Raw genomic sequence first — 24,732 nt, forward strand, 5'->3', positions numbered from 1 at the left:
GTCTAAAGAAGGCCCGTTTTATTGCTTCTTTACTCAGAACAACAGTTTTCAGCTGTGCTAACATAATTGCAAAAGGGTTTTCTCATGATCAATTAGCCTTTTAAAATGATAAACTTATATTAGCTAACACGAAGTGCCATTGGAACACAGGAGTGATTGGTGCTGATAATGGGCCTCTGTACTCCTATGTAGATATTCCATAAAAAATAGTAATTTACAACATTAACAATGTCTACACTGTATTTCTGATCAATTTGATGTTATTTTAAAGGACAAAAAAATTGCTTTTCTTTCAAAAACAAGGACATTTCTAAGTGACCCCAAACGTTTGAACGGTAGTGTAGGTAAACGTGTATTATGTCATGGAAGATAAGAATGTACCCCTGCACCTTGACTGGGTATGGGTACTCCTTGTATATAGCCTCGTTGTTTTTGTTTTACTATTTCCTTTTAGCAAATATGTATTTTTAACTCTGCAATGTTGGTAAGTAAGCATTTCACTGTGAAGTCTACACCTGTTGTATTCGGTGCATGTGACCAATAAAATTGGATTTGTATTAATGTTCTTTACTGACCATACCTTGATGCTATTGATAATATAAAGTGACTGATGTCATACTCAAAGTCCCTAGCATCCTGATTGACACTGCCTGACTGCTTGAAATGGGGGAGAAATCACATAATTTGGTCCTGAACTAAACTGTAGCCGACACACTGACACAGACAAGGACAGCGTCTCCCCATTTCTGAATGTTGGTTTATTCATGTTGCTCATCATGGGTGAAGTTATACATGTGTTCTCCATTGAGGTTTCTAACATGAAGGAACCTCTATCCAACATCCTGTGTAAGTTTACTATACATGAAACTGGATCATCCAGTTATTGCTCTGTCCAAACACTGAAATGTAATGTATTCAGTTTAGTTAAATTAACTCGTAATCGTTTGAAAAAAAAATGCCTTTATTTCCCATTATTCTTTTTCATACATTTTGTGTAATAGACATGAGAAACAGGCTGGTGATTCCACCCTATTCCTATGCCATTTCTGCACCATAATGCTTTTTTCCCCTTCTCCACACTGCAAACAAGTTTTCATAGAATTTACAACAGAAAATAAAAATAAAGCTTGACACAAGCTGAAAATACTGCCACCAGCTCCACATTCACCAGCTCTGTCTGACACAGATCTCTCAGAGTTGTATTTCTGTAGCAAATCCCCAGGAACAAAAATATATATATATATATATATATATTCACAGTTAAAGTATTTATATATTTTAAGATTACAAAAGAAATGGGCAGAGAAAATGAAGACGTTTCTACAAGAAACAATCTTTCAAAGGGAAGTGGAGATCTTTTTTTCTGTACAAGATGCACCTTTACTTTAAATAAACAATTCAACCCTTCAACTTTTTTTTTTTTTTTACAGATTCCTTACTTTTTTTTACTGATCCCTGAAAATACAACATTAAATACTCAGTCTTTTTTGTTTAAAAAATAAAAGATGCATCATTACATATTCTCCATGTGTAGAAAAAAAAATGCAGGTCTTCTATACAAGTGATCCTGTACAATATAAACATCACGGTTGTTAAACAAATGTATAAGCTATCCAACTGAATGAGAAGCAATGAATGACTTGGTCTTCAGAGTTCTGATTGGCTAGGAGGGCGTAAGCAGAAGTGCAAGCCTCTAGTGCATTCACAAACATTAATGATTCATGAAACTGAATGACAAGAGACGATAACCACGTGACAAACATACACAAACAGAAGATTGGAGCTTGGGGTTGGTAGTGTGGTGATGATTTGATAGAGTGAGGTCTGATGAATTGTTTTAGATTGGAAACACTTCTTTCTGTATGGTGAGTAGAATACTGAGCTGTACAGTGAGGGCTGATAAAGCACCACGAGGTGAGGACACCTAAACCTGTCATCAACACCACCAAACAGTGAGGGAAAACAACACACATTCATGTTACACAATACAAACACATTCACACGGGTGAAAATAGACAGCATTTCATAAGTGCATGCGCATTAACACAGTTGCAAGCGGAAGCTTTCAGAAACACTCTTGCCTTGTAGTCATGAACACCCCAGACGAGTACACATGGATATGGCACTTACAATAAACTTCAATGCATTAACTGACTTATTTTATAGCCACATCCCATTCCAAGGCTTTTGTCAAAGTCTCTATAAATGTATATAATTCCTGTTAATTGCAGTCTGTGTGCTGTCATAGAGAACATTGGAGTTCCATTTAGATAGGTTTCACCTATATTTACTATTATTGTCATGTTGTCATCTTTATAGCGCATTGAATAAATGCTTTTCTCAAGATATAACACTGGAAATGCAGTGGGGATCGGTTTGGTTTCCCGACAGCATTGGATGAGCTTCAGGAAGAAAAGTATGCAAACCTAAAAGTAGTTTGAATCGCTATTCTGTACTGTACAGCTGTACTGATCTGAACCATTTCCTAGGACAGGCAGTCTTTTAAATGGGGAATCAGTTTTCTAACCCTTCTACATGTGAACCTCAACACGCAGTCTGTTGTGGATGGATGTCATGTTGGAGATGAGAAGGCATCATAAAGTCAAAGCATTTCAATAAAATCTGTATACTTCGATCAGCAGTCTCACTGTGCAGTGATAACTAAGTTTGTTATGGAAGGAATTATGTGCCTATGGTCGCTTTTGGAAACACTATACTACATTACAATGTAAAGGTTCAACTGTGTGAATACATTTCTGCGGTACCCATCTTGCGTTCTTTTCCCCATTCACTGTTTCCACAATATGACCTACAGAGGGCAGCATGTAGTGTTTTTGGGGAAGACAAGACGGTAAGAAGAGTGACAACAGAAATGATGGAAAAACTACTGGAATAAACCTTAATACCATTTGTAAATTTCTGAAAGCATATTCCTTGATTTTGCATAAAGTAACAGACAGCAGCATACTCTATATTATTTGCTGGTATGAGCAGGTGTGGATTCATCTCCAGTGATATCCACGTTTGTGAATTGATAACCATTCTGTAGCTTAAATGATAAATGTTTTCTGCATTTACTATAAAAACAAAGGGGTGTTAAGCAAGTGAAGGCATCCACGCAGGCTTCTCCTTGGGCAGCAAACCCATTTCTCAGGGCGCCAATCCTACTTCCTGTCTGTGCCACTATGACCACCACATGGTGAAAATAGTGTCGTCTCCCGTGGGGAGGCTGTGTCCCTCCCACAGCGACAAGTGTTTTCATTGTGAATGTCAACAGTATCAATGAGCAGCTTAATGTAGGTGTGTGTGTGTGTGGGGGGAGGGGGGGGGGGGTACATACCACGTGGTCTCCATAAAGATTATGAAAAGACTAGGTAAAACTGTACAAGCTAAGACCAGAAAGGGGGAACCATGCTGAATGGAAGAGGGACAAGTAAGAGTGCTGCACCAGGAAGCCAGATGGTACAGCATTGTGAAAATTCAAGGGTCACTGGGAGACTATTAGAAAACCCATGTTTAGTTCTGTTTTAAAGAGCACCTGGAATCGTAAACAATCTTGAGTTAATATCTGTGCATATAAAAAGAGTCCCAGACAGGTAGCTGCACTGTAGCCAGACGATGGGTTGGTTTTCATCCCTGGTTCTTCCACCACTCCTCTTCTGTCCGTGTGTTTTTAGCATGGCGTCTCTGTGTGTGTGTCCAGGGAATGGGGACAACGTTTGTTGGGACAGTGCTTGTTGTTTAACCGGAGTTTCCCCTTGGCCAGGGACTAACGCTAGTTCAACGTTCCCCTACAGTTCTCTGCCCCACACAAGCAGGGGATCTTCTCATCCTCGATGGGGAACTTGTAATCGTAGGTGATCTCCTCGTTGACATTGATGGGTTGTCGGGAGTAGATGACAATCTTTTTCTGTGACTCCACTGTGATCACCTTGGCGTAGCAGTTGGGCTGAGAAGAACAACACAGTGGTGTTAGCATCCATGTGTTTGCTAGCCTAGCACTGTGAAACTGGGTCGATTCATTGACATGGACTTGATTACGATTTGCTCCAGCTCTTGAGAGGAGAAGAGACACTTACATTGCAACTATGGTTGATGAAGCGCGCGAAGTTGCCACACTTGGTAGCGTCTATGATGGTGTCGTGGTCCACACGGAACATGTAGCTGCTTCCGATGCCCTCGTCCTCGTAACGCTTCTCCCTCATGTCAGCAATCACCTAGACACAGGATTGGATGGGTTTATAACACTCCCCTGTATGGCATGATGTTTTGCAGCCAGCACAAAGTGCATGTTAGTGGTGTTGGATCATTTGTAGAATGGTTCCCATCTGTACATAACCTGTTCTACTCACCTGTCTGATGTTCTGCCCCACATACTCAATCACCATCTCATCAGCAGCAATTGGCTCCATTGCGAACAAGCCCCAGTCGTGGATGTGCGACTTACAGAACCGAATCTTCTTCTTACGGAACTGGGGAAGAGTGTTAAAAAGGACAAATTGAAGTGACACAGTATTGCATTGACACACGTACAGTGTAAAATAACAGTAGTTGTGTATGGGCTGTGTTTGGCCTTGGGTACCTTCAGCTGGTTGAACTTGAGCAGGTCGCTGTCACAGCTGAAAGAGGACAGCAGGCGGCGCTGTTCAGACCTCCGCTCAGAACCAGCTCTGGTGGAGACTAGGGGCTGTGCGGGAATACTCATGCCCTGCAGAGAAAGAGATGGAGGAAGGGAGAGAAAGAGATGAGCTCCTACTCCACCTTAAGACAAACACAGACCCATCAAGACACAAACAGATGAACAGAGACTCCGTTGATGATTTCAACTCAAGCCCACCAGCCCACTCTCTGCTAAAACCCACCTGCATGTCTACAGGCCCCTCCTCCAGTAGGTGCTTGTTGCTGTTGAGGTATTTGATCTTGTCCTTCTTGTCAATCTTGTAGTAGCCCTCGCTACGGGCACAGCCAGTCATGTGATCCCTCATGCCATCGTCCCTCCTTTTCCTCTTCACCGCCGGGATGTTGGTAGGTACAGGAGGAGTCAAGGGAATAAAAAGGCTTTTGGAGAAGGTAAGACCTTGTGTTGGCAAAACCATAAGCAAGCATTTCTAATTTACTACTTTTTAAAATGCCTGATGACTGAGCAAAACTAAAATACCAGTAACAAAGGGACACTAAAGGAACTGCACTTAGTAATGCACTAGCAGTAACTGGCAGAAATATTAGTAACGGCCAGTAGTAAAGGATATGAGGGTGCTGGACCCACAGCGTGTCGTTGAGCCAGTCGTTGCCGTTGTCCTGCTGCAGCATCTTGTCGTAGGTGACCTGCAGGTGCCGGATGTCCTCCTCATCGATGCCATCGTTCCAGATGTCGTACAGGATGGTCATCTCCTCAAACTCTGAGCGAGGAGAGTAGTGGGGCCACGGCGGTGTGGTCACGGGGGAGTGGCTGGCCAGCAGTAGCTCTTCCCACCCTCGCCGCACCTTACGGGCAGGCTTCTGCAAGTGCCCCTCTTCTTCATAGGGAAGGAACTGGTCGTCAGGGGGCAAAACCACATGCAGCTTTGTCTCCCCTTCCCTGAAGTCCAGGCCCACCGTGGATGAGTCTAGCCCAGCGCGGCTGGGGATGTCAGGAAGAGCGGCTGCAGCATCCATGTTTGCAGACAACTCTCTGAGCTGGGCATCATGAGGCAACGATCGGGGCATGGAGGTGGGAGTCACCAAGAGCTCCATAAACTCAGGCTGAGGAGAGGTCAGTGCTGCAGCCTTTTTACTCTTGGGTCGCCCAGGCTTCCTCTTAGGTGGGGTTGAGTCAGGGGGCACGGGGAGGTCTAAGACTGGGACAGCAGGCAGGTCTTTTGGCAAGCTGGTTAAGGCCTCTCCCTGGAGGGAGTCGGGGGGCAGGGTCTGGTTGACCAGGGTGCTGAGTGGAGGCTCCTTGAACAGTGGGCTTTCTGAAGAGGCTTTCCAGTGGATGGGCAGGCCAACAGCCAGGGCTGTGTGGTCTGGGAAGACCGGAGTGAAGGTCAGATCTCTGCCGGGGGTTCGGGGGATACCTGCACTCAGGACAGGAGACTGGGCAGGGTAGGAGAAGGGGCTGCCGGATATGCGGGGAGAGCTGAGGCTGGCCAGGCTGCTGCCAGTCAGAGGAGCATCACTGTCAGGTGTGACGGGCACGTTCTCTGTGCTATTCTGGGACTTATCCAGGCCCCTTGCCCGGACCATCAGGTCCCTGCCAGGAGTGCGGGGCACATCCTCGTCTGTGGACAGCCTGGCCCGAAATGAGAGGGGGAGGTCCGGCAGGGGGCCGGGAGGAGGCAGAAGGAGGGAGTGGCCCTCCATGGCCGGGGTAGGGGGAAGGTGCATAGATGGGACTACTAGGGATCTAGGGAGGGCTGTGTTGGGCTCCAGGGATGCAGGAGCTCCTCTACCTGGCGTACAGGGGAGATCCTCGTCCTCTGTGTGGGCCTTGGGTCGAGTGTCCTGGTCGCTGTCAGCCAGGGAGCCTGTTGGCGTGGGCGGCCGCAGGTTAGTAACATCGTCCTGGGGATCCATCTTAAATACAGGGATGGCGACTCCCAGGTCAATGTCTGGCTCCTCAGCTGAAAGACAACCAACATGCCAAGACAAACTGTCAGTTAAAAGCAATATGCAGTGCAACATCTGAAATGGAAACTGAAACATGAAGCTTCTGTGGTTAGGTAATAGGAGAGGGTTAAGACCTGGGACTCCTTTGGGTGAAGCGGGCCGGAGATCCTCCAGGCTGGTCCGGCCAGGCTCCGCTGCCTCCTCCCCCTCACTGAGGGCTCTGTGGTTGGGCTTGAGCTTCAGCCCTTCCCTAGGCCTCTGGTCCTCATCTAAACCAGCCAGCTCTGAGGGCTCGTCCTCTGGGGGAGGAACTAGGGGCGTGCTGGGGGCCTTGGGCTCCACCTCCACCTCCTGCTCAGATGAGGACGCCGAAGAGGAGGAGGACGAAGAAGTCCGAACACGGTCCTCGTCTTTATCCGGTAGACTCTCCACATCTACCGCCACTTCCTCCTCCTCCTCTTCCTCCTCTGAACTGGAATCATATTCGGAGGAGTCCCCAGTCGCAGAGGAGTCAGAGTCGACTTTAGAGGATGCAGAACTGGCAAGTTCTGAAGGAGTGAGGAGGAGAAAGAAACACAAAGATAGGACAATTACAGAGGCAGCGTTTACACACAGAGAACCAAATAACTAACTACGGTCATTGACATCAGCATGTATTTACCCTCATCCGACGACTCAGATGATTCACCGTCACTGGATGAGGCAGCCTCATCTTCGTCCTCATCCTCTTCACTCTCCTGCAAGGTTCAATTACAGAGGTTAAAAGCTCATATTAAAAAAATGGTTCTACAGTATGATGCCTCAGGTTGCCTTCTCCCAATGAGATGAAGCACCTGTTGAAGGTTGTAGTGGTCAACACTTCATCTCCCATTCTAGGCCATTTTTAGGTAATTTGACTGACTGCTCACCTTGGCCGATGACAACCTGTCAGAGACCTCCGTCTCGTCAGGCTCCTCCTCCCTGTCGGAGAGGGACTCCTCCTTTCCGGAGGTCTCTACCTTCTCCTCTCCCTCACTGTCCAGCTCCAGTGGCCGGGCATGTCGTCTCCGAGAAGCTGCGCTGTCCTCGTCCACCCTGGCCACATCTTCTGGGAGCTCTGCTATGTCCTCAAGCTCATCATCCACCGGTGTGGAGGGCCGCGCTCGCTTAGTGTCTCCAGTGGAGGCAGCATCAGGAGGGTCCTTCCTCTTAACCTGAACACACACAAACACATTAATAATCTCTCCCATGGATTTGTGGCAAATGCACTTTGCCAAACATAAAATTATATAACTATTTTCCAAAGTAACAGGATCTTTAGACATATTCTTAGTCAACCCTAAAAGTGTCTGGAGGTACCTTGAAGGAGGGCAGGCGGATGGCTCCTCGGAGGCCGATGCCCAGGCCCATACCCTCGTAGCCAAGGCCCTCACCCTTGTTCCAGTTCTCCAGTAGACTGGAGCCCATGGTCTCTTTGGGCTTGGGCTTCTCCTTCTCCTCCTCCTTTCCCTCACCAGCCTTCACCGGGGTCAGGGACACCTGGAGGATGAACAACAACATGGACTCATATGAAAGCAAGTTAGCTATCTGGCTCAATAATGCAGGAGAATCCTTGGCTAGAAATGTCATGTCATGACAATTCAATTGTCATCCAGAGTTAGTGAAATAGCAAAGTAAAACTTCTGACAACCTAGCCAGTTAACACAGCATTGTCCTTTGCACTCAAATATTTCATTCATTTCAATTAACCAAACTCTTTCAATTAACCAAACTATAAATATATCGCTCTGATATGCCTACCTCGTTTTCACCAGTGTCCATCATTTCAACACATTCAAATAAATCTTCACTCATTATCAAGCTAGTGTGCATTCAACTTCACGGTTAAATTCAAGGTTAGCTGAGCTTTTCTTATTCAAAACATTCCAGGAGTTTTAAATGAGGCCTTTCTCCAAAACATTCTTTTGTATCCAAGCAACAATGGCCACATTCTACTATTAGCATAAAGTTTTAGGGAGATACAGTATATTTTAGGTAACCCAAAGTTTACAGGCCCATTGAGAGCATCCTGTCGGGCTGTGTCACCGCCTGGTATGGCAAGTGCACCGCCCGCAAACTTAGGGCTCTCCAGTGGGTGGTGCGGTCTGCCTAACGCATTACCGGGGACACACTGCCTGCCCTCTAGGACACCTACAGCACCCGATGTCACAGGAAGGCCAAAAAGATCAAGGACATCAACCTCCCGAGCCACGGCCTGTTCACCCCGCTATCATCCAGAAGGTGAGGTCAGTACAGGTGCATCAAAGCTGGGACCGAGAGACTGAAAAACAGCTTCTAGCTCAAGGCCATCCGACTGTTGAATAACCATCACTAGCCGGCCTCCACCCAGTATCCTGCCCTGAACTTAATCACTGTTGCTAACCGGATACCACCCAGTTACTTAACCCTGCACCTTAGAGACTGCTGCCCTATGTACATAGACATGAAACACTGGTCACTTTACTTATGTTTACATACTGTTTTACTCATTTCATATGCATATACTGTATTTTAGTCAATGCCATATTATTTAGCTATTGCTGTATATATACACTATTCTGTTCTACGTATTCTACAGATATACAGTTGAAGTTGGAAGTTTACATACACTTAGGTTGGAGTCATTAAAACTAGTTTTTCAACCACTCCACAAATTTATTCTTAACAAACTATAGTTTTGGCAAGTCGATCAGGACATCTACTTTGTGCATGTAATTTTTCCAACAATTGCTTACAGACAGATTATTTCACTTATAAGTTGACTGTGCCTTTAAACAGCTTGGAATAATTCCAGAAAATTATGTCATTGCTTCTGATAGGCTACTTGACATAATTTGAGTCAATTGGAGGTGTAGCTGTGGATTTATTTCAAAGCCTACCTTCAAACTCAGTGACCCTTTGCTTGACATCATGGGAAAATCAAAAGAAAAATGTAGACCTCCACAAGTCTGGTTCATCCTTGGGAGCAATTTCCAAAGGCCGGAAGGTACCACCTTCATCTGTACAAAACAATAGTACGCAAGTATAAACACCATGGGACCACACAGCTGTCATACCACTCAGGAAGGAGACGCATTCTGTCTCCTAGGGATGAACGTACTTTGGTGTGAAAAGTGCAAATCAATCCCAGAACAACAGCAAAGGACCTTGTGAAGATGCTGGAGGAAGCAGGTACAAAAGCATCTATATCCACAGTAAAACGAGTCCTATATCAACATAACCTGAAAGGCCGCTCAGCAAGGAAGAAGCCACTGCTTCAAATCCACCACAAAAAAGCCAAACTACAGTTTGCAACTGCACATGGGGTCAAAGATCGTACTTTTTGGAGAAATATCCTCTGGTCTGATGAAACAAAAATAGAACTGTTTGGTCATAATGACCATCGTTATGTCTAGAGGAAACAGTGGAATGCTTGCAAGCCGAAGAACACCATCCCCAACCGTGAAGCACGGGGGTGGCAGCATCATGTTGTGGGGATATTTTGCTGCAAGAGGGACTGGTGCACTTCACAAAAGAGATGGCATCATAAGAAAGGCAAATTATGTGGATATATTGAAGCAACATCTCAAGACATCAGTCAAGAAGTTAAAAGCTTGGTCGCAAATTGGTCTTCCAAATGGACAATGACCTCAAGCATACTTCCAAAGTTGTGGCAAAATGGCTTAAGGACAACAAAGGCAAGGTATTAGAGTGGCCATCACAAAGCCCTGACCTCAATCCAATAGAAAATTTGTAGGCAGAACTGAAAAAGTGTGTGCGAGCAAGGAGGCCTACAAACCTGACTCAGTTACACCAGCTCTGTCAGGAGGAATGGGCCAAAATTCACCCAACTTATTATGAGAAGCTTGTGAAAGGCTACGTGAAACGTTTGACCCAAGTTAAACAATTTAAAGGCAATGCTACCAAAAACTAATTGAATGTATGTAAACTTCTGACCCACTGGGAATGTGATGAAAGAAATAAAAGCTTAAATAAATCACTCTACTATTATTCTGACATTTCACATTCTTAAAATAAAGTGGTGATCCTAACTGACCAAAAACAGGGATTTTTTTACTAGGATTACATTTCAGGAATTGTGAAAAACTGAGTTTAAATATATTTGGCTAAGGTGTATGTAAACTTCCAATTTCAACTGTAGTAAATATTCTATACATCCCATCACATACAGTTTCTTTATTTATACTATTTTCTACATTGTAGAATAATAACCTGACTACACCGCTCACATCATGTGAGCGAGCGTTGCAAAATACATTTAGAAATCTATAGTATTCAATTATTGCACCCACACTGCTCGCGAGTGTCTGCATTGCCAAGGGCTAAAATAGAAGTCAGTTCTATTTGTGACGCAGATCGCGGTGCAAGTCCTGCCTCTCCCATCTCCTCATTGGTTTATAGAAGCAGATACCCACGTGCCATCTCCTCATTGGTTATACCCACGTGGTTGATTAAAAGACGAACTGTGTTGTCGGTCGTCGTGGTAATACTACGAAAGTTTAGATGCCAATAAGTTGCCATATAAGTTCAAAGAAGAAAAGTCTGGAAGGAGGAGAGATGACTAGAAACAATTCGGTTGACCGTTTTATGTGTGGATTCATTGTCGGAGAAGAGGACCTTGTGCATTTCAGGTAAAATAACACCTCAATGTTCATATCCCAGGACAAATTAGCTAGCAACAGCAACCTAGCTAAATAGGACAAATTAGCTAGGAAGTGCAAGCTAACTAGCTAAATTGCCATAAATGTTTAATACTTTTCGACCTGTCCCCAAATGAATGTAATTGGTTCAGAGTTTGTTTTGATATTTTAACCTGTGGGTCGTGATCGCGTTTGGTGTGGGGGGACAACATAAATGTATACACGATGGCGCACGCGTACAGCCAGTTTGGGTTCCGTGTAATAGTGAAGACATCAAAACTATGAAATAACACATATTGAATCATGTAGTAACCAAAAAAAGTGTTCAATCAAAATGTATTTTATATGAGATTCTTCAAAGTATCCACCCCTTGCCTTGATGACGGCTTTGCAGTCTTGGCATTCTCTCAACCAGCTTCATGAGGTTGTCACCTGGAATGCCTTTCAATTAACAGGTGTGCCTTGTTAAAAGTTAATTTGTGTAATTTCTTAACTTTTTAATGCATTTGAGCCAATCAGTTGTGTTGTGACAAGGTAGGGGTGGTAAATACCACCGGTCAAAAGTTTTAGACCACCTACTCCTTCAAGGGTTTTTCTTTATTTATACTATTTTCTACATTGTAGAATAATAGTGAGGACATCAAAATGATGAAATAACACATATGGAATCATGTAGTAACCAAAAAAGTTAAACAAATCAAAATGTATTTTATATTCAGCTTTGCACACTCTTTGTATTCTGTCAACCAGCTTCATGAGATAGACACCTGGAATGCATTACAATTAACAGGTGTTCCTTCTTAAAAGTTCATTTGTGGAATTTCTTTCCTTCTTACTGCGTTTGAGCCAATCAGTTATGTTGTGACAAGGTAGGGGGATATACAGAATACAGAAAATAGCCTTATTTGGCAAAAGACCAAGTCCATATTATGGCATGAACAGCTCAAATAAGCAAAGAGAAACGACAGTCCATCATTACTTTAAGACATGAAGGTCAGTCAATACGGAACATTTCAAGAACTTTGAAAGTTTCTTCAAGTGCAGTCGCAAAAACCATCAAGCGCTATTACGAAACTGGCTGTCATGGGGACCGCCACAGGAAAGGAAGACCCAGAGTTACCTCTGCTGCAGAGGATAAGTTCATTAGAGTTACCAGCCTCATAAATTGCAGCCCAAATAAATGCTTCAGAGTTCAAGTAACAGACACATCGAAATATCAACTGTTCAGAGGAGACTGCGTGAACCAGGCCCTTCATGGTTGATTTGCTGCAAAGAAACACCTACTAAAGGACACCAATAAAAAGAAGAGACTTGTTTTGGGCCAAGAAACACAAGAAATTGACATTAGAACAGTGGAAATTTGAACTTTGGTTTGGAGTCCAAATTGGAGATTTTTGGTTCCAACCATGTTTTTGTGTGACACGGTGTGGGTGAACGGATGATCTCCACATGTGTATTTCCCATCGTAAAGCATGGATAAGGTGTTATTGTGTGGCGGTGCTTTGCTGGTGACCCTGTCTGTGATTTATTTAGAATTCAAGGCACACTTAACCAGCATGGTTACCACAGCATTCTGCAGCGATATGCCATGCCATCCCATCTGGTTTGCGCTTAGTGGGATTATCATTAGTTTTTCAACAGGACGATGACCCAACACACCTCCAGGCTGTATGAGGGCTATTTGACCAAGAAGGATAGTGATGGAGTGCTGCATTAGATGACCTGGCCTCCATAATCACCCGACCTCACCCAATTGAGATGGTTTGGGATGAGCTGGACCGCAGAGTGAAGCAAAAGCAGCCAACAAGTGCTCAGCATATGGGATCTCCTTTAAGACTGTTGGAAAAGCATTCCAGGTGAAGCTAGTTGAGAGAACGTCAAGAGTGTGTAAAGCTGTCATCAAGGCAAAGGGTGGCTACTTTGAAGAATCTAAAATATATTTTGATTTGTTTTGGTTACAACATGATTCCTTATGTGTTATTTCATAGTTTTGATGTCTTCACTATTATTCTACAATGTAGAAAATAGTAAAAAAATATAGAAAAACCCTTGAATGAGTAGGTGTGTTCAAACTTTTGACTGGTACTGTGTATATATTTATACTCCGGACTCCAACATTGCTCATCCTAATATTTATATATTTATTAATTCCATTCTTGTCAGCATTATTAGATATTACTGCACTGTTGGAGCTAGGAACGTAAGCATTTCGCTACACCCGTAATAACATCTGCTAAATATGTGCATGCAACAAAAAAATTGGATTCGATTTGTGCTTCATGAAATATTCCACATAATATCAGAATTGAGAAACACGCTCACATGAGACTGAAGTGAGACAAGATAGGAGCTTGCTTTGAAGAATGACTCACCTTGGCTGAGTGTTCTTTCTTATCCCACCACTCGTCAAAGGCCCTAAAGGCCACAACCTCCACCATCTTACGGTTGAGGTCTCTCTTCATGATGGCCTTCAGCTCCTTGACGATGACCAGCAGCACCCCTTCCACGGTGGCCTTATGAGGGTCTTCCTTAGCCTCGTAGCCCGGTGGAGGAACGGCAGGGTTGAACTTGGGCATGCTGGGGTGGGGCCAGAGTTGCTGCCTGTGGCCCCCTGCACTGGCAGCTGGGGTGCTACTCATTGACAAGGGTGGGTAGGGACCCCCAAACTGCATGGCTGCTGACCCGGCTGCAGCCGCCCCTCCTGCAGTCATGAAGTGTGGGTAGGGGTAGGGACCCCGGGTCTGGGCCATGCGACTCAGCATTTGGGTCTGCATCTGGAAGGACATGTGAACGCTGCCCCACTGAGGCAGGCAGCTCATCAGCTCCATCTGCATCATAGGCACCATGCCATGGGGGTAGAGGTGAGGCAGCATAGGGTGTGGAACTCCAGGTGCCAGGTGTGGACCTGGGACAGCAGAGAGGTGGTGTGGAAGACCGAAGCCCGCTTGAGGGGGTAGAGGGGGGAAGCCGGGGGGTGGGAGGGGCATGGACTGCATGGGGGACACAGCAGAGTTGACCACAATTCCCTTGACACAGTCGCCACCGTGCGTGGGCGTGCCTGGCATGTCGTCCTCGTCCGAGATCTCCATGTCTTCCCCAGAGGACTGATGGCTCTGTGTGGGAGAGAGAGGACCAGGTGTCAGGACATCTCTCTACACTACATGACTTGATAGTCATATAGGAAGCATCCACATAATAGGCAAAGGTTCTAGCTTCTCTACAAATCCCTATAATATCATAATAAATAGCAAACTCTGCCAGCCTCTTCTTTAAATTCCAAAACACAGGCTGTCTAACACTAACCTTGATATTCGTGTCTAAAAAGGCACTACTAGACTTTAGCAGCATGTGGTTATTTCCTAATCTTTCAAATCATGAACAGTTAATTACACCGACCTGCACCAGGTTTGGCTGATGTAGGCAGTCATTGTAAATAAGAATTTGCTCTTAATCGACTTGCTTAATTGACTTTGAAATTAAAAAATCATAATAATTATTATTTGAAGGATGAGCCAAGTGTAAATACGTACAGCCCAAGTGTTAGTACAAAAATAATCAAATATATACATGATTCTTGGCTACAAAAAACACAACTGTTGATTTAATGTTCTTGAATAGCTGTGTGAAACTAACACAAAAAACTATATCGCAGACAACCAGGTTATGGTCATAGATTCAGTAACAACTTAGCTTTCATTGATAAATCATATCTGGATGGCAATGAAATCAGGATTCATAAAACAATCAAAACCACAAAGACTGAAAAAGCCTGGGGAGCAGCCTGTGTGTGCCAAACTGCCTATATTATTGAAATGTTTGCTTTGTGATAACATAAAATATACAGGGATGTGAGCCGATCCTGATTGTCAGGCTCAACAGAACCAGGAAGTGGTGAGTTGAGTGTTGAATGGAGCTAACAGCCACCCTGGTAACTCCTCCCATGAGTGTTAAAAAGAGGAAGTGAAAGTGTTTTCTATTCCCCAACAGAAGAATGAGTCAGGTTTCCCAGTCACAGCCCTAGGTGTGGGCCTCCTATTATCATGACACGGGCTAGTTACAAAAAGTGAGTAGTACCAAACATGAGGAAAATAACCATTTACACATCAACAGAAGAGTTACTTCCAAAAGTATTTTTTTAAATCAAATATTATTTGAAACGACAGAGGTAGCCTATTATGCCCTAAAATTGTACTGCCACTTACTCGGCCTGTCAAATTGATCTGGGGTCAGGTTAAAACTTTTGCTTGATGTTTCTCTGATGCATGTCCCCAGTTTGGAGTTTTGGATGAAATTTGTTATCGTGCCAGGTAGAGAATTAACTAGCAACTACGAGCTTTGAATCTATTGCAAAATTATTAATACCTGGCTTGCAAACACAAAGCCATTCAAACAGGAAGATCATGGAAACAAATTTCAAAGTACATGACGAGTGTATAAAGTGTATATCTTTATGAGGCAACTAGTTCTGATGGCAGGGGGAAAACACGAATGTTCTGTGTCACTCACGGTATGTTGTTGATAACTTCACCAAGTTTGGAACAGACCCATAAAAACTGTCACTGTTTTGGTCACTGTTTGCTGTGAAACCAGAATAAACCATTTCCTCTTGTAGCATACAGACAGAAGAATGAAACAAAAGGGAAAGTGCAGGCTTACTATCAGACACTGAAGCCTGTTTACTTCCGGTGCCCCCTCTGTAGCTGCCAAATAGATCCTGCTGCAAGCAGACATCTCCACAGCAATACTACTACTGTGGCCAATAACGTGTCATGTATGGAATGGACTATCTGTTTCCCCGTTTCCATCTTCCACTTTTTAAACATAGCATCTACCCAAAGTAAGGATGATACTGTTGGTTCTTACCTCCATTTTGTCTGTGGGTGTGTGGTTTCCGAGGCGACCATCCTTCAAGTCACTGGCGTTCTTCCCATGGAGATGGTCTGGAGAACTGACTCCCTTGAGGAGCGAGCCTGTTACAAGGATGGGCTCCTCATCATCGGAATCAGGCAGGGGCGTGGGGCTGACGTCCTCCAGGCCTGTGCTAGAGGGTCGAGAGGTGTGGGTGCCCCCATAAGGAGGGATGGGGGACAGCTGAGAGGAAGAGGAGGAGATGGGGCTGCAGACCATACGCACATCAGTGTCTGACGAGTCGCCTCCAGGAAGGAAGGGAAGTTTTGTCCTTTTCTCCTTCAGAAGCATCTCAATACGAGAGTCCAGGCTATTTCGCTCTGACTCCAGGGTGGGAGTGCCAGGGGAGGGGGGGCAGTGCTTTGGTGTCAGGGCAGGGGGTGTGCTGGGGTGGGCCTTGGGTTCAGGTGGGGGTTCTGGAATGGGTGGAGTAGCTGGCTTGTTCTTGACTGGCTTGAAGTCAGTGGCAGGGGCCATGGAGGGCCTCCGGTACTCTGCCTCCCGCTGGACAGACTGGTGGAACGGAGATTCTGAGGGGGGGAACGCAGGGGGCATTGGGGCCTGCTGGTAGGGGGAAAATGCAGACTTAAAGCTGGCACTGGTAGGGGGAGGTGGTGTGTGGGCAAAGGATGAGGCAGAGGGAGGGGGTTCAGGTGGGGCAGGTTGGTGCTGCTTGAAGGCAGACTGTTCAGAGTTGCCTCGGTAGGAGGAGGATCCTGATCCCCCAGTGCCATGGACATAACGCCTCTCCGGTCTCCGGTTATAGGCATCCTGGAACTTGCTCTCGTGTCTGCGAGACTTGTAGCCTCCAGAGCCTTCGGCCCGGCTAGACTGATAGGCTGGGGTGGCCTGCCTGCTGGAATAGTTGGAGTCCTGAGAGAAGGGTGTACTGGTCTGGCGTGGGGTGTGAGGGGTGCCCTGGGACTGCGGAGTGTCTTGCCTTAGGCTAGAGTAGGCCGTATCCTGGGACAGAGGGGTGGTGTTGGAGGCGGTGCTGCTGGGGGTCACTATGCCTCCCACTGCAGCAGATGAGCTGCTTTCAGAGAGCCGGCGCAGGGGCTCACAGGCCTGAGGAGGGACACACCAAACTCTGCTTAGGAAACACACTCACAGAAGGCACTTCATCCATTCAACTGCTGAAACCTATATAACATCCATCAGCATGGCTATATTGCCCATTTAATGTCACAATCAAGTTCCGGCTTTAAAAGGAAAATAATGCAACCTCATGCATCTTGAGCACACAGCAACTGTTATGATTTAACCTAATTAACAGGCCAATAATTATATCTAAAGATGTAGGGTCAGATTGTAGTTTTTCCCAATATGCATTAATTCAAACTGCTGAAGACAGCCGAGTATTGCTTGCAGGAGAAGCTGTGCAGTAAGGCTATGGCTCAAAGGCAGGCTTACAACAGCTCTGCCCCTTTCCTTTGCAGGCAGGCAGAGGTTCTAGACAACATTCCTTCATGGGCCCCATTTTACCACCTGCTGCACTAATAAACTGGATTAGAGATAAGGGTGTCAGCTTATATTGGCTGGGGGTCACAGAGACTCACTGGAGTACAGCGCAGTAACAATGATTCAGGAATGGGGCAACATTTTTCACCAAACAAACCTTTGAAGCTGGAAAAACTACTGACTTAACTATGTCTTCATCTGAAATACCTTTCTGATGACATACAATAAACTCATACTGGCTGGTCTGCAGTTGACTATGGGACACTTTTCATTTTCAATAATGCAAAGCTCCTTAAAGCTGAGAGAACCAGGCTTATGCGCAGAACTTTACAATCTGTTCAAGGTACTAGGCCAGGGCCTTGGCTATCAGTTGGCACTGCAGAAATACTAGTTATGCAAACATGAAAAGGTAAATCAAATAGAATGTTCAGACAAATTAAACACGCTTACCTTTCCTGCGATCCTGTTTTGGAACACTTGCAAATTGTCTCAAATACAACATAACATAGTGCTGCTAAACATCCAACAAAAAAGTGGTGGTCTTACCAGAAGAGCTTCTGCAAGGCTACGAGGGGACACTTGTCTGGCCTCCTCTCCTCCCACTGGAAGTGTCCGAGGGGTGAAGGTGCCATTCAACAGTAGCTGGAAGTACCTAAGGCGATTCTCACCTGGATGGATAAGGTTAAGATATGGTTCAATAAGTGAAATATGTCTTTTTTTCAGTAGCCTTAGCAACTAGACTCATAGTAAATGCAAATCCGGGGCACTAAAATTTGTATGATATGGTTGTGTGAAATTTGTTGATGTCTATCATTCATTTCGTATGATACTTACTGTATGTTAAGAACATAGAGAATGATAGAGGTCTCTAGTGGCCAAAAAGCAGTATTTGCATGGGCAGCGCAATGGAGGGCGTCCACTATTTTAATGTAGTCAATTGGGTGGGACTCCCAACTTCATTGGCTGATCCCTCTTGGTGACCATGTTGGATTAATGTCCAACCGGGTCATCAGGCAGGATCAGCCAATTGTGAAGAAAATGTACTACTTCAAAATGGAGATTACCTCAATGGCACTGCCCATGCTGTCACAGAAGCAATATTTAATTATAATTCATATATGTTACAAATTCCAATTTGTATGATGTTATAAATGCAATTCGTACAATATGTTACGAATTTGCAATACGTATGGTATGTTACAAATTCCAACTTGTTGTGGCTAACTTTAGCTAGGTGGCTAACATGCTAAGTAGGTGCAAAGTAATAAGTAGTTGCAAAGTTGCTAATTAGCTCAAATACTAATGTTGTCGGTGATGAGGTTCAAACATGCAACCTTTGGGTTGCTAGACCTTCGCATTTTACACCCAACCAACCCCCCTCCTTTCGTTTTTGCCTTAAGTAACCTCCTGTCTTATGTAACCATACCAAAAGTAACATATTATACTAATTTGAGTGTCCTGGATTTTCATTTACTGTTATGTCTAGTCTATGAGACCAGGCTGACCTTAGAGGTGTGTAAGAACATCATCATTCACAGCAATAAATACACAATAATGTGTGGTATATTATTAAATATAAAATAAAATACAACTTGAAAACAGAATGAGGAGTTTCTGCATGTGGAGTTTTCCACAAGGCAAATGTTCTAGTGACATTTAATTTGAATTGTACATTTAAAATCGGCATATGGTAAATCAATGTCAACGATATATGCGTACTATTGCAGGCAGGTGAAATTATAATGATAAATTGGTACTCAGTAAGCCTTAGGTTTTCTGCTTGATCTCCAGCCTCTCATTATATAGGCTACCAGTTTAAATGAAATGCGGCAATGAGCACTTTCCCTATGACCCTCTGCTGATGTAAGAGGAACCACTGTCTATTTAAGAGATTAAGAGAATAGTGGTGCTTCCAAGACAATTAGGAACTCATGAGGTCAGTGATCTTCAGGTCCGAAAGTCAGAGCTCTAGAAAGATGACCATTCAAAACGATTTTTCCCAGGTCGAGTTCGTTTTCACCCCCAGAGTTCCCAGTTGTCGTGAACGCACTGATGTTGGAAATTTCCGAGTTCCCAATTATTTTGAACAGGGCAAAAAAAATAACAGCGTCATGATACGAGTAAATTCTAAATATGATACACGATATTCCATTTAACCGGGGAAATAGGCGAAAGTCCTTCATTACTGATGTTAATGGCTACAGACAAATATATTAACATGATAAATATTAACATGGTAAAATGCAGCCAACGTCAACAAGTAAAATATTGTTTAATGAAATATATATATATTTCGGCTATAAAGTTGCTTTAGAATTAGTTAAACAAATCCTAAGTAATTCAAGCATAATTGTATTATAGGCGTTTATTACAGGCACATAAATAATTAAACAGCTATAACTAATTCAATGATGACTGCCATAATTGAATATAAATCAAATAAACCAAACGAAACTGCGTTTTATCTTTATTCATGTCGGAAAATACCGTTCTGTAGTTTGCACACGCTATTGATGCTCGTGGGCTCTTGGGTAAATCGCACTTACATTCATTTGAAAGTGCTCTGGTTACCAAGCAACCACCGTAAGCGTAGGCTATACACGTGACTAAATGTTGTCCTCCAAAAATGAAATTAGTGACGTTTTATAAATAAAATATCAAGTTTTCACGTATGCATAAATGTTGTTTCTACAACTGAGAATGAATTGCACATGATTTATAAATACTCATATATATATATATATATATATATATATATATATATATATAGCCCATGTAAAGATGTATTACCTTTGGGATCCAGCTCCAGGTGGATGATGTTGCCCATAACTGACGTGTTGTGAAGAGTCTGGACAGCATCTTTGGCTGCTTTTACAGTTCCAAAAACAACTTTGGCTATTCCTAAATGCTTTTTGTTCTTCGGATTGTATAGAATTTCCACCTCTTCTATGTCCCCAAATTTCTTGCACATGTCAGTCAAAAAACCTTCTCTGATGTTATCGTTCAGCCTCGCAAACGTCACCTCCTTGGGAGGCACGCGGCCGATGTAACATTCATCAATCTGGAGAAAGAAAATAGTTACATTAAATTATGAATGTTACATTTATTTAGACTACAGTACATTTGTCCAGTAGCCGTTGAAACCTGAATTCCAGGCTGCAATGTGACCAACAAACATTTTTTTCACGTAGCCTATGCCCGATTAAATATAATGTTTTTGGACATCTGCAGTTTACATTTTGAGAAACCAAATAACCACGATAGAATAGTCTTGACATACAACATCCAAAATGTGTTCATGCTGTAAGGGATAATAGCTTAGCATGTGTTGCCTGTCTGTAGAACTACATCCTAAATAAAAAGCATGACACTTCCATCAACAATGTCGAGGGGGTGTGTCAGGCTACTTAAAACTTCGGAACCTTAGAAAAGGCTATAGCCCCAAAACATAAAAAGCATGGCACATTTTGTTAAGATCTGAGAGGGGGTGTGACTGATTACCCTACCTTAAACTTCGGAACTGGGAGATCCGTCTCCTTATACTTCGTCCATAGACGACCGATTCTCGGGTCTCGGACGATATCCACTGGTGGCATCCCAGGGTTCTGTAGAACGATAAAATGTAACTATTCCAGAAGTTCTGACAAGCAGGAAGAATATGACGCGCCGATTGCCGATATGTCAAGACGGGGTTTACACCAGACACCACTACAGTCATGAAAAAGGTTAGTTTAATTGAATTGCTTGGATAAACCTTTGACTGCGTTTAACGACAGGATGGTGACACTTCTGATGCACTGTGTCATGTGCAGAAAGTAACGTATCAATCGTGAGGCAAACACTGCAACAATGTAGCTAAGTGTTTCTCTTTTCGAATACGGATGTATAACTTACGGGCATGTTAAAAGTCGTTCCATCATAGCGATACAATTTGTGCGATCCCTTTTTCAACGCTGGGTCAATAATCAACTTGTAACTTCTACAATGGTGACTTCGTTTCTCCCCCGAACTGCAAACGGGATGGTGGTTGTCCATGCCGTTTGCCAAACCTGTGTAGAAATGTCAAGAAGATGAGAACAACACAGACTTGCGCACAAACACTCGTTAGGTTACATTGTAGCGATAGCTTTGCAAATACTATGAGGAAAACGGGGATTACAAGCGTATCCCAGTTACAGAAACAGACATTACAGAGGAAGGAAAAAAAGAGCAAGCTTACTTGAACTCTGCTTTCTGCCATGGTCTTCGTTTAGTCTGTTTCTTTCCCCTGGCTTGGACATGTTTTGTCCGATCGAACTTTATTTTAATAATCAAACGGCAAGATAATTTATCTTACTGATTACATTACATGATTCAAAGAATACTGCCTCCCTTTTTGCGAGCCAACACATATTGTGCCTCCAGTCTGGGGTTTCTGTCTCTCTCACAATAGTATTGAGCTTCGCTACCCCTCATACCATTCGCACTTTCGATTTGAGGTTCTTTACATATGCGTACATTTTGTAATATTATTGGACCATTTTAAACACACAACACATTAATAAATAAAGATATGTAATTGCATTTAAATGTAAATATTAGAAGTTGTTGTATAGTGTCTTTTTAGCTCGCACATTGGGCATGAAATAAGTGTTGAATCTACCGCCTACTTTTACTCAAAGAGCAAACAAGATGGACATAGGTCGATGCAAGTTCTGTCTAAGCACAGATCTAGGGTCATTATAACGTTTTAATTCCTGATTGTAAACGTTAGCCTTAGGATATTAAACCTGACCCTAGAGCTGTGTTTATGGTGCAATTCTCATGAAATATGTTGGGTCTGTTTACAATATATTACATAAATAAAACATAAATTAAATACATTTTAAGACTATAGACTAGGCCTACATTATAACCTACATTGTCTGTAATACCCTTATAATATTCAAAGGCCAAATATGGGTACATTTTAAGGTAACTGTTTATTTTAACTGACATGTTTTTAATTATTAATCCGTTTCATTGTCTTTTTGATATTTTGTGTTATGTTGGCTGAGGAGATGTGCCATCCATTGCTTGATATTTTTGCAGTGCCTGGGCAATTGGCTGGTTAACGTTAGCAGTTCCACCGGCCAATCAGAGTGAAGCACCATTTTAGCTTCTGCTATTAGAGGCACGGCTGAGGAATCTTTCAACAGAGAGCAGAGAGAGGGGGCTGGGCGCGCTCTCAGCAGCCATTTTCCTGAAATGGGACTCAATGGCCAATATGGGTTTCCTTTGTTTCAAAAGGGATCTTATACTTTATTTCCACATCTCTTTCTGGACTATGATAAATAACAATGATTCCCCATTGACAGGATGGAGAAGAAGGAAGATAAAATACTGGATGTTATCCCTTTGACATTTTTAACCTTTTTCCTTCTCTGCTTGGAATCCATCTTTGTCCTAACTAGGTCATGGCACACCCATATAAAATTATTTTGGATTCTAAAGTAAAAAAAAAACAAGTATAGTGAATAAACAGCTTGTAGTTTGAAGTTGTTATGAAGAAAAGCACAGTAAATGTAAAATGAAATTGTGTAATGGCATTTTGTTGACATTGCACTGTAAATGGCCATGTATGATTTATAGCATGTGTAAGTTAAACTGTGTTACCTTTTGTATATGTAGGAAATGTGAACTTATTGTTATTAAAGTATCACTATACTGTTATTTTTATTGACATGGTCATTTTGGAGTAATGGTGTCCGTAGAATTGTTAACTCTCTTCAATACATTAATTTGCATACTGTTTTAACTATATCCATCAGAGGCTAAGTATATTTGCTCATCTAATGTCAGCACATAAAGCAGGCCAGAGAGCAAATGGCCTTTAGCAAAACTGCTGAATCATTTATAACTGGAAATTGGCTGTTGGTACTCAAACTAACCCCCTTTACTTGTTCTACATTAAAGAGTGTTTGCTTCTCATCTTTCACATGGTACACCATCTAGTTACACAACAGAGACGTTTAATACCATGAAGGTCAGTAAGTATTCTTCTTTCAAATGATGGCTTGTGCACTGTGTCAAATTATGCATGTTTTGTAATAGCTCATAGTAAGCAGTAGGCTATACATTTGGGCAATAGACAGAACAAATGTGAGGGTATAATGTACCTGATGTTGCTTCATGGGCATATTTATATTTCTGTAGAATTCCAGACACAATCCTACACTTATTGGTATCCTCAAAGGCTCACTACATAGACATTGAATCCAACTGGAAGCAGATGAAAAATGAAACTAATGAAAATATTTACCTTAACATTGTGAGGAAATACATTTATCAGGCCTAAATGCAGGGGGAAATTGAACATTCTTATTCCCATCTTCGGATCCTCTTATAGTGGTTTAAAGGATGAGTGGGGATGCAACTCCTAAAAAGGAAGAAAACAATTAGCCCAAAACTATGTCTATTGAAGGCTTTTGACTTAGTCTTGACTGCTATTTGACCAACGAATAACAAATGCTGAAAATCTTCAAGCAGCATCAGTAACTGCAGTATGCAAACCAGCTCCCCTCTCTCTTCCTGATGACAGGATTGCAGTCAAATCCCCCACCCTCGAATTTAAGATATCAAAAATAAACCTAAACGACATAACCTACTGCCATGGAAATCTTGTCATTTAAAGGTAATGGATTTTGATCTGTCTCAATGTATTAGTTCTAAACAACAGTAATGTTACATTTGATTGTTTTAGGACAGGTTCACCAAAGAGGGATTTGCCTAAATTGATCTCATTAACAACTATTATATTGTAACATTAAATTGTGAAATGTTGTTGGAATTAGATGCTAATAATAAACTTACAGTTAATTAAAACATGTAATCCAAGAGAAAGATGTCTTATAGGGAACAAATGCTTTTAGGGGTAAAATTAATCTGGTAGACCTCTCATTGCTCCCCCTTGTCCAAAAACGACCTTTCATATGTACTTTCGTTTAATGGCTTCTGTCTGCTGTTGTTCTCAATTTCAAAATGGCTTCTTCACAGACAAAGAAGATCACTGTGTGTTGGTTAAGTTGCTTCGCCATTGCTGGGCGAGGTAGTCATTCGCAAGAAAGAGCTGCAGTTTCCCACACACAGGTCTCTGTTT

The 24,732-nt window shown here is 43.0% G+C and overlaps 1 protein-coding gene across 2 annotated transcripts; it reads right to left on the reverse strand.

The window, feature by feature from the left end:
• Positions 1-739: 739 nt before the first annotated feature.
• Positions 740-24,582, reverse strand: LOC139422893 (histone-lysine N-methyltransferase SETD1B-A-like). Of its 2 annotated transcripts, XM_071174348.1 has the most exons (18): positions 24,447-24,582; positions 23,896-24,012; positions 21,510-21,664; positions 21,122-21,220; positions 20,406-20,676; positions 18,162-18,283; positions 16,110-17,222; positions 13,619-14,359; positions 7,927-8,106; positions 7,497-7,781; positions 7,250-7,325; positions 6,723-7,136; positions 5,250-6,602; positions 4,863-5,029; positions 4,583-4,708; positions 4,353-4,472; positions 4,080-4,217; positions 740-3,949 (listed from the first exon to the last, which is right to left on the reverse strand). In XM_071174348.1, exons 3-18 carry the CDS (start codon positions 21,648-21,650, stop codon positions 3,776-3,778), a joined length of 5,520 nt encoding a protein of 1,839 aa, XP_071030449.1. In that variant the 5' UTR covers positions 21,651-21,664; positions 23,896-24,012; positions 24,447-24,582; the 3' UTR covers positions 740-3,775. The 2 variants fall into 2 exon arrangements, with proteins under 2 accessions (XP_071030449.1, XP_071030448.1); XM_071174347.1 differs by lacking the exons at positions 23,896-24,012; positions 24,447-24,582 and adding an exon at positions 21,835-22,032.
• Between the last annotated feature and the right edge of the window lie 150 nt (positions 24,583-24,732).

The sequence above is a fragment of the Oncorhynchus clarkii genome, chromosome 12 (genome assembly GCF_045791955.1).
Source record: "Oncorhynchus clarkii lewisi isolate Uvic-CL-2024 chromosome 12, UVic_Ocla_1.0, whole genome shotgun sequence".
In the NCBI taxonomy this organism is placed as follows: domain Eukaryota; kingdom Metazoa; phylum Chordata; class Actinopteri; order Salmoniformes; family Salmonidae; genus Oncorhynchus; species Oncorhynchus clarkii.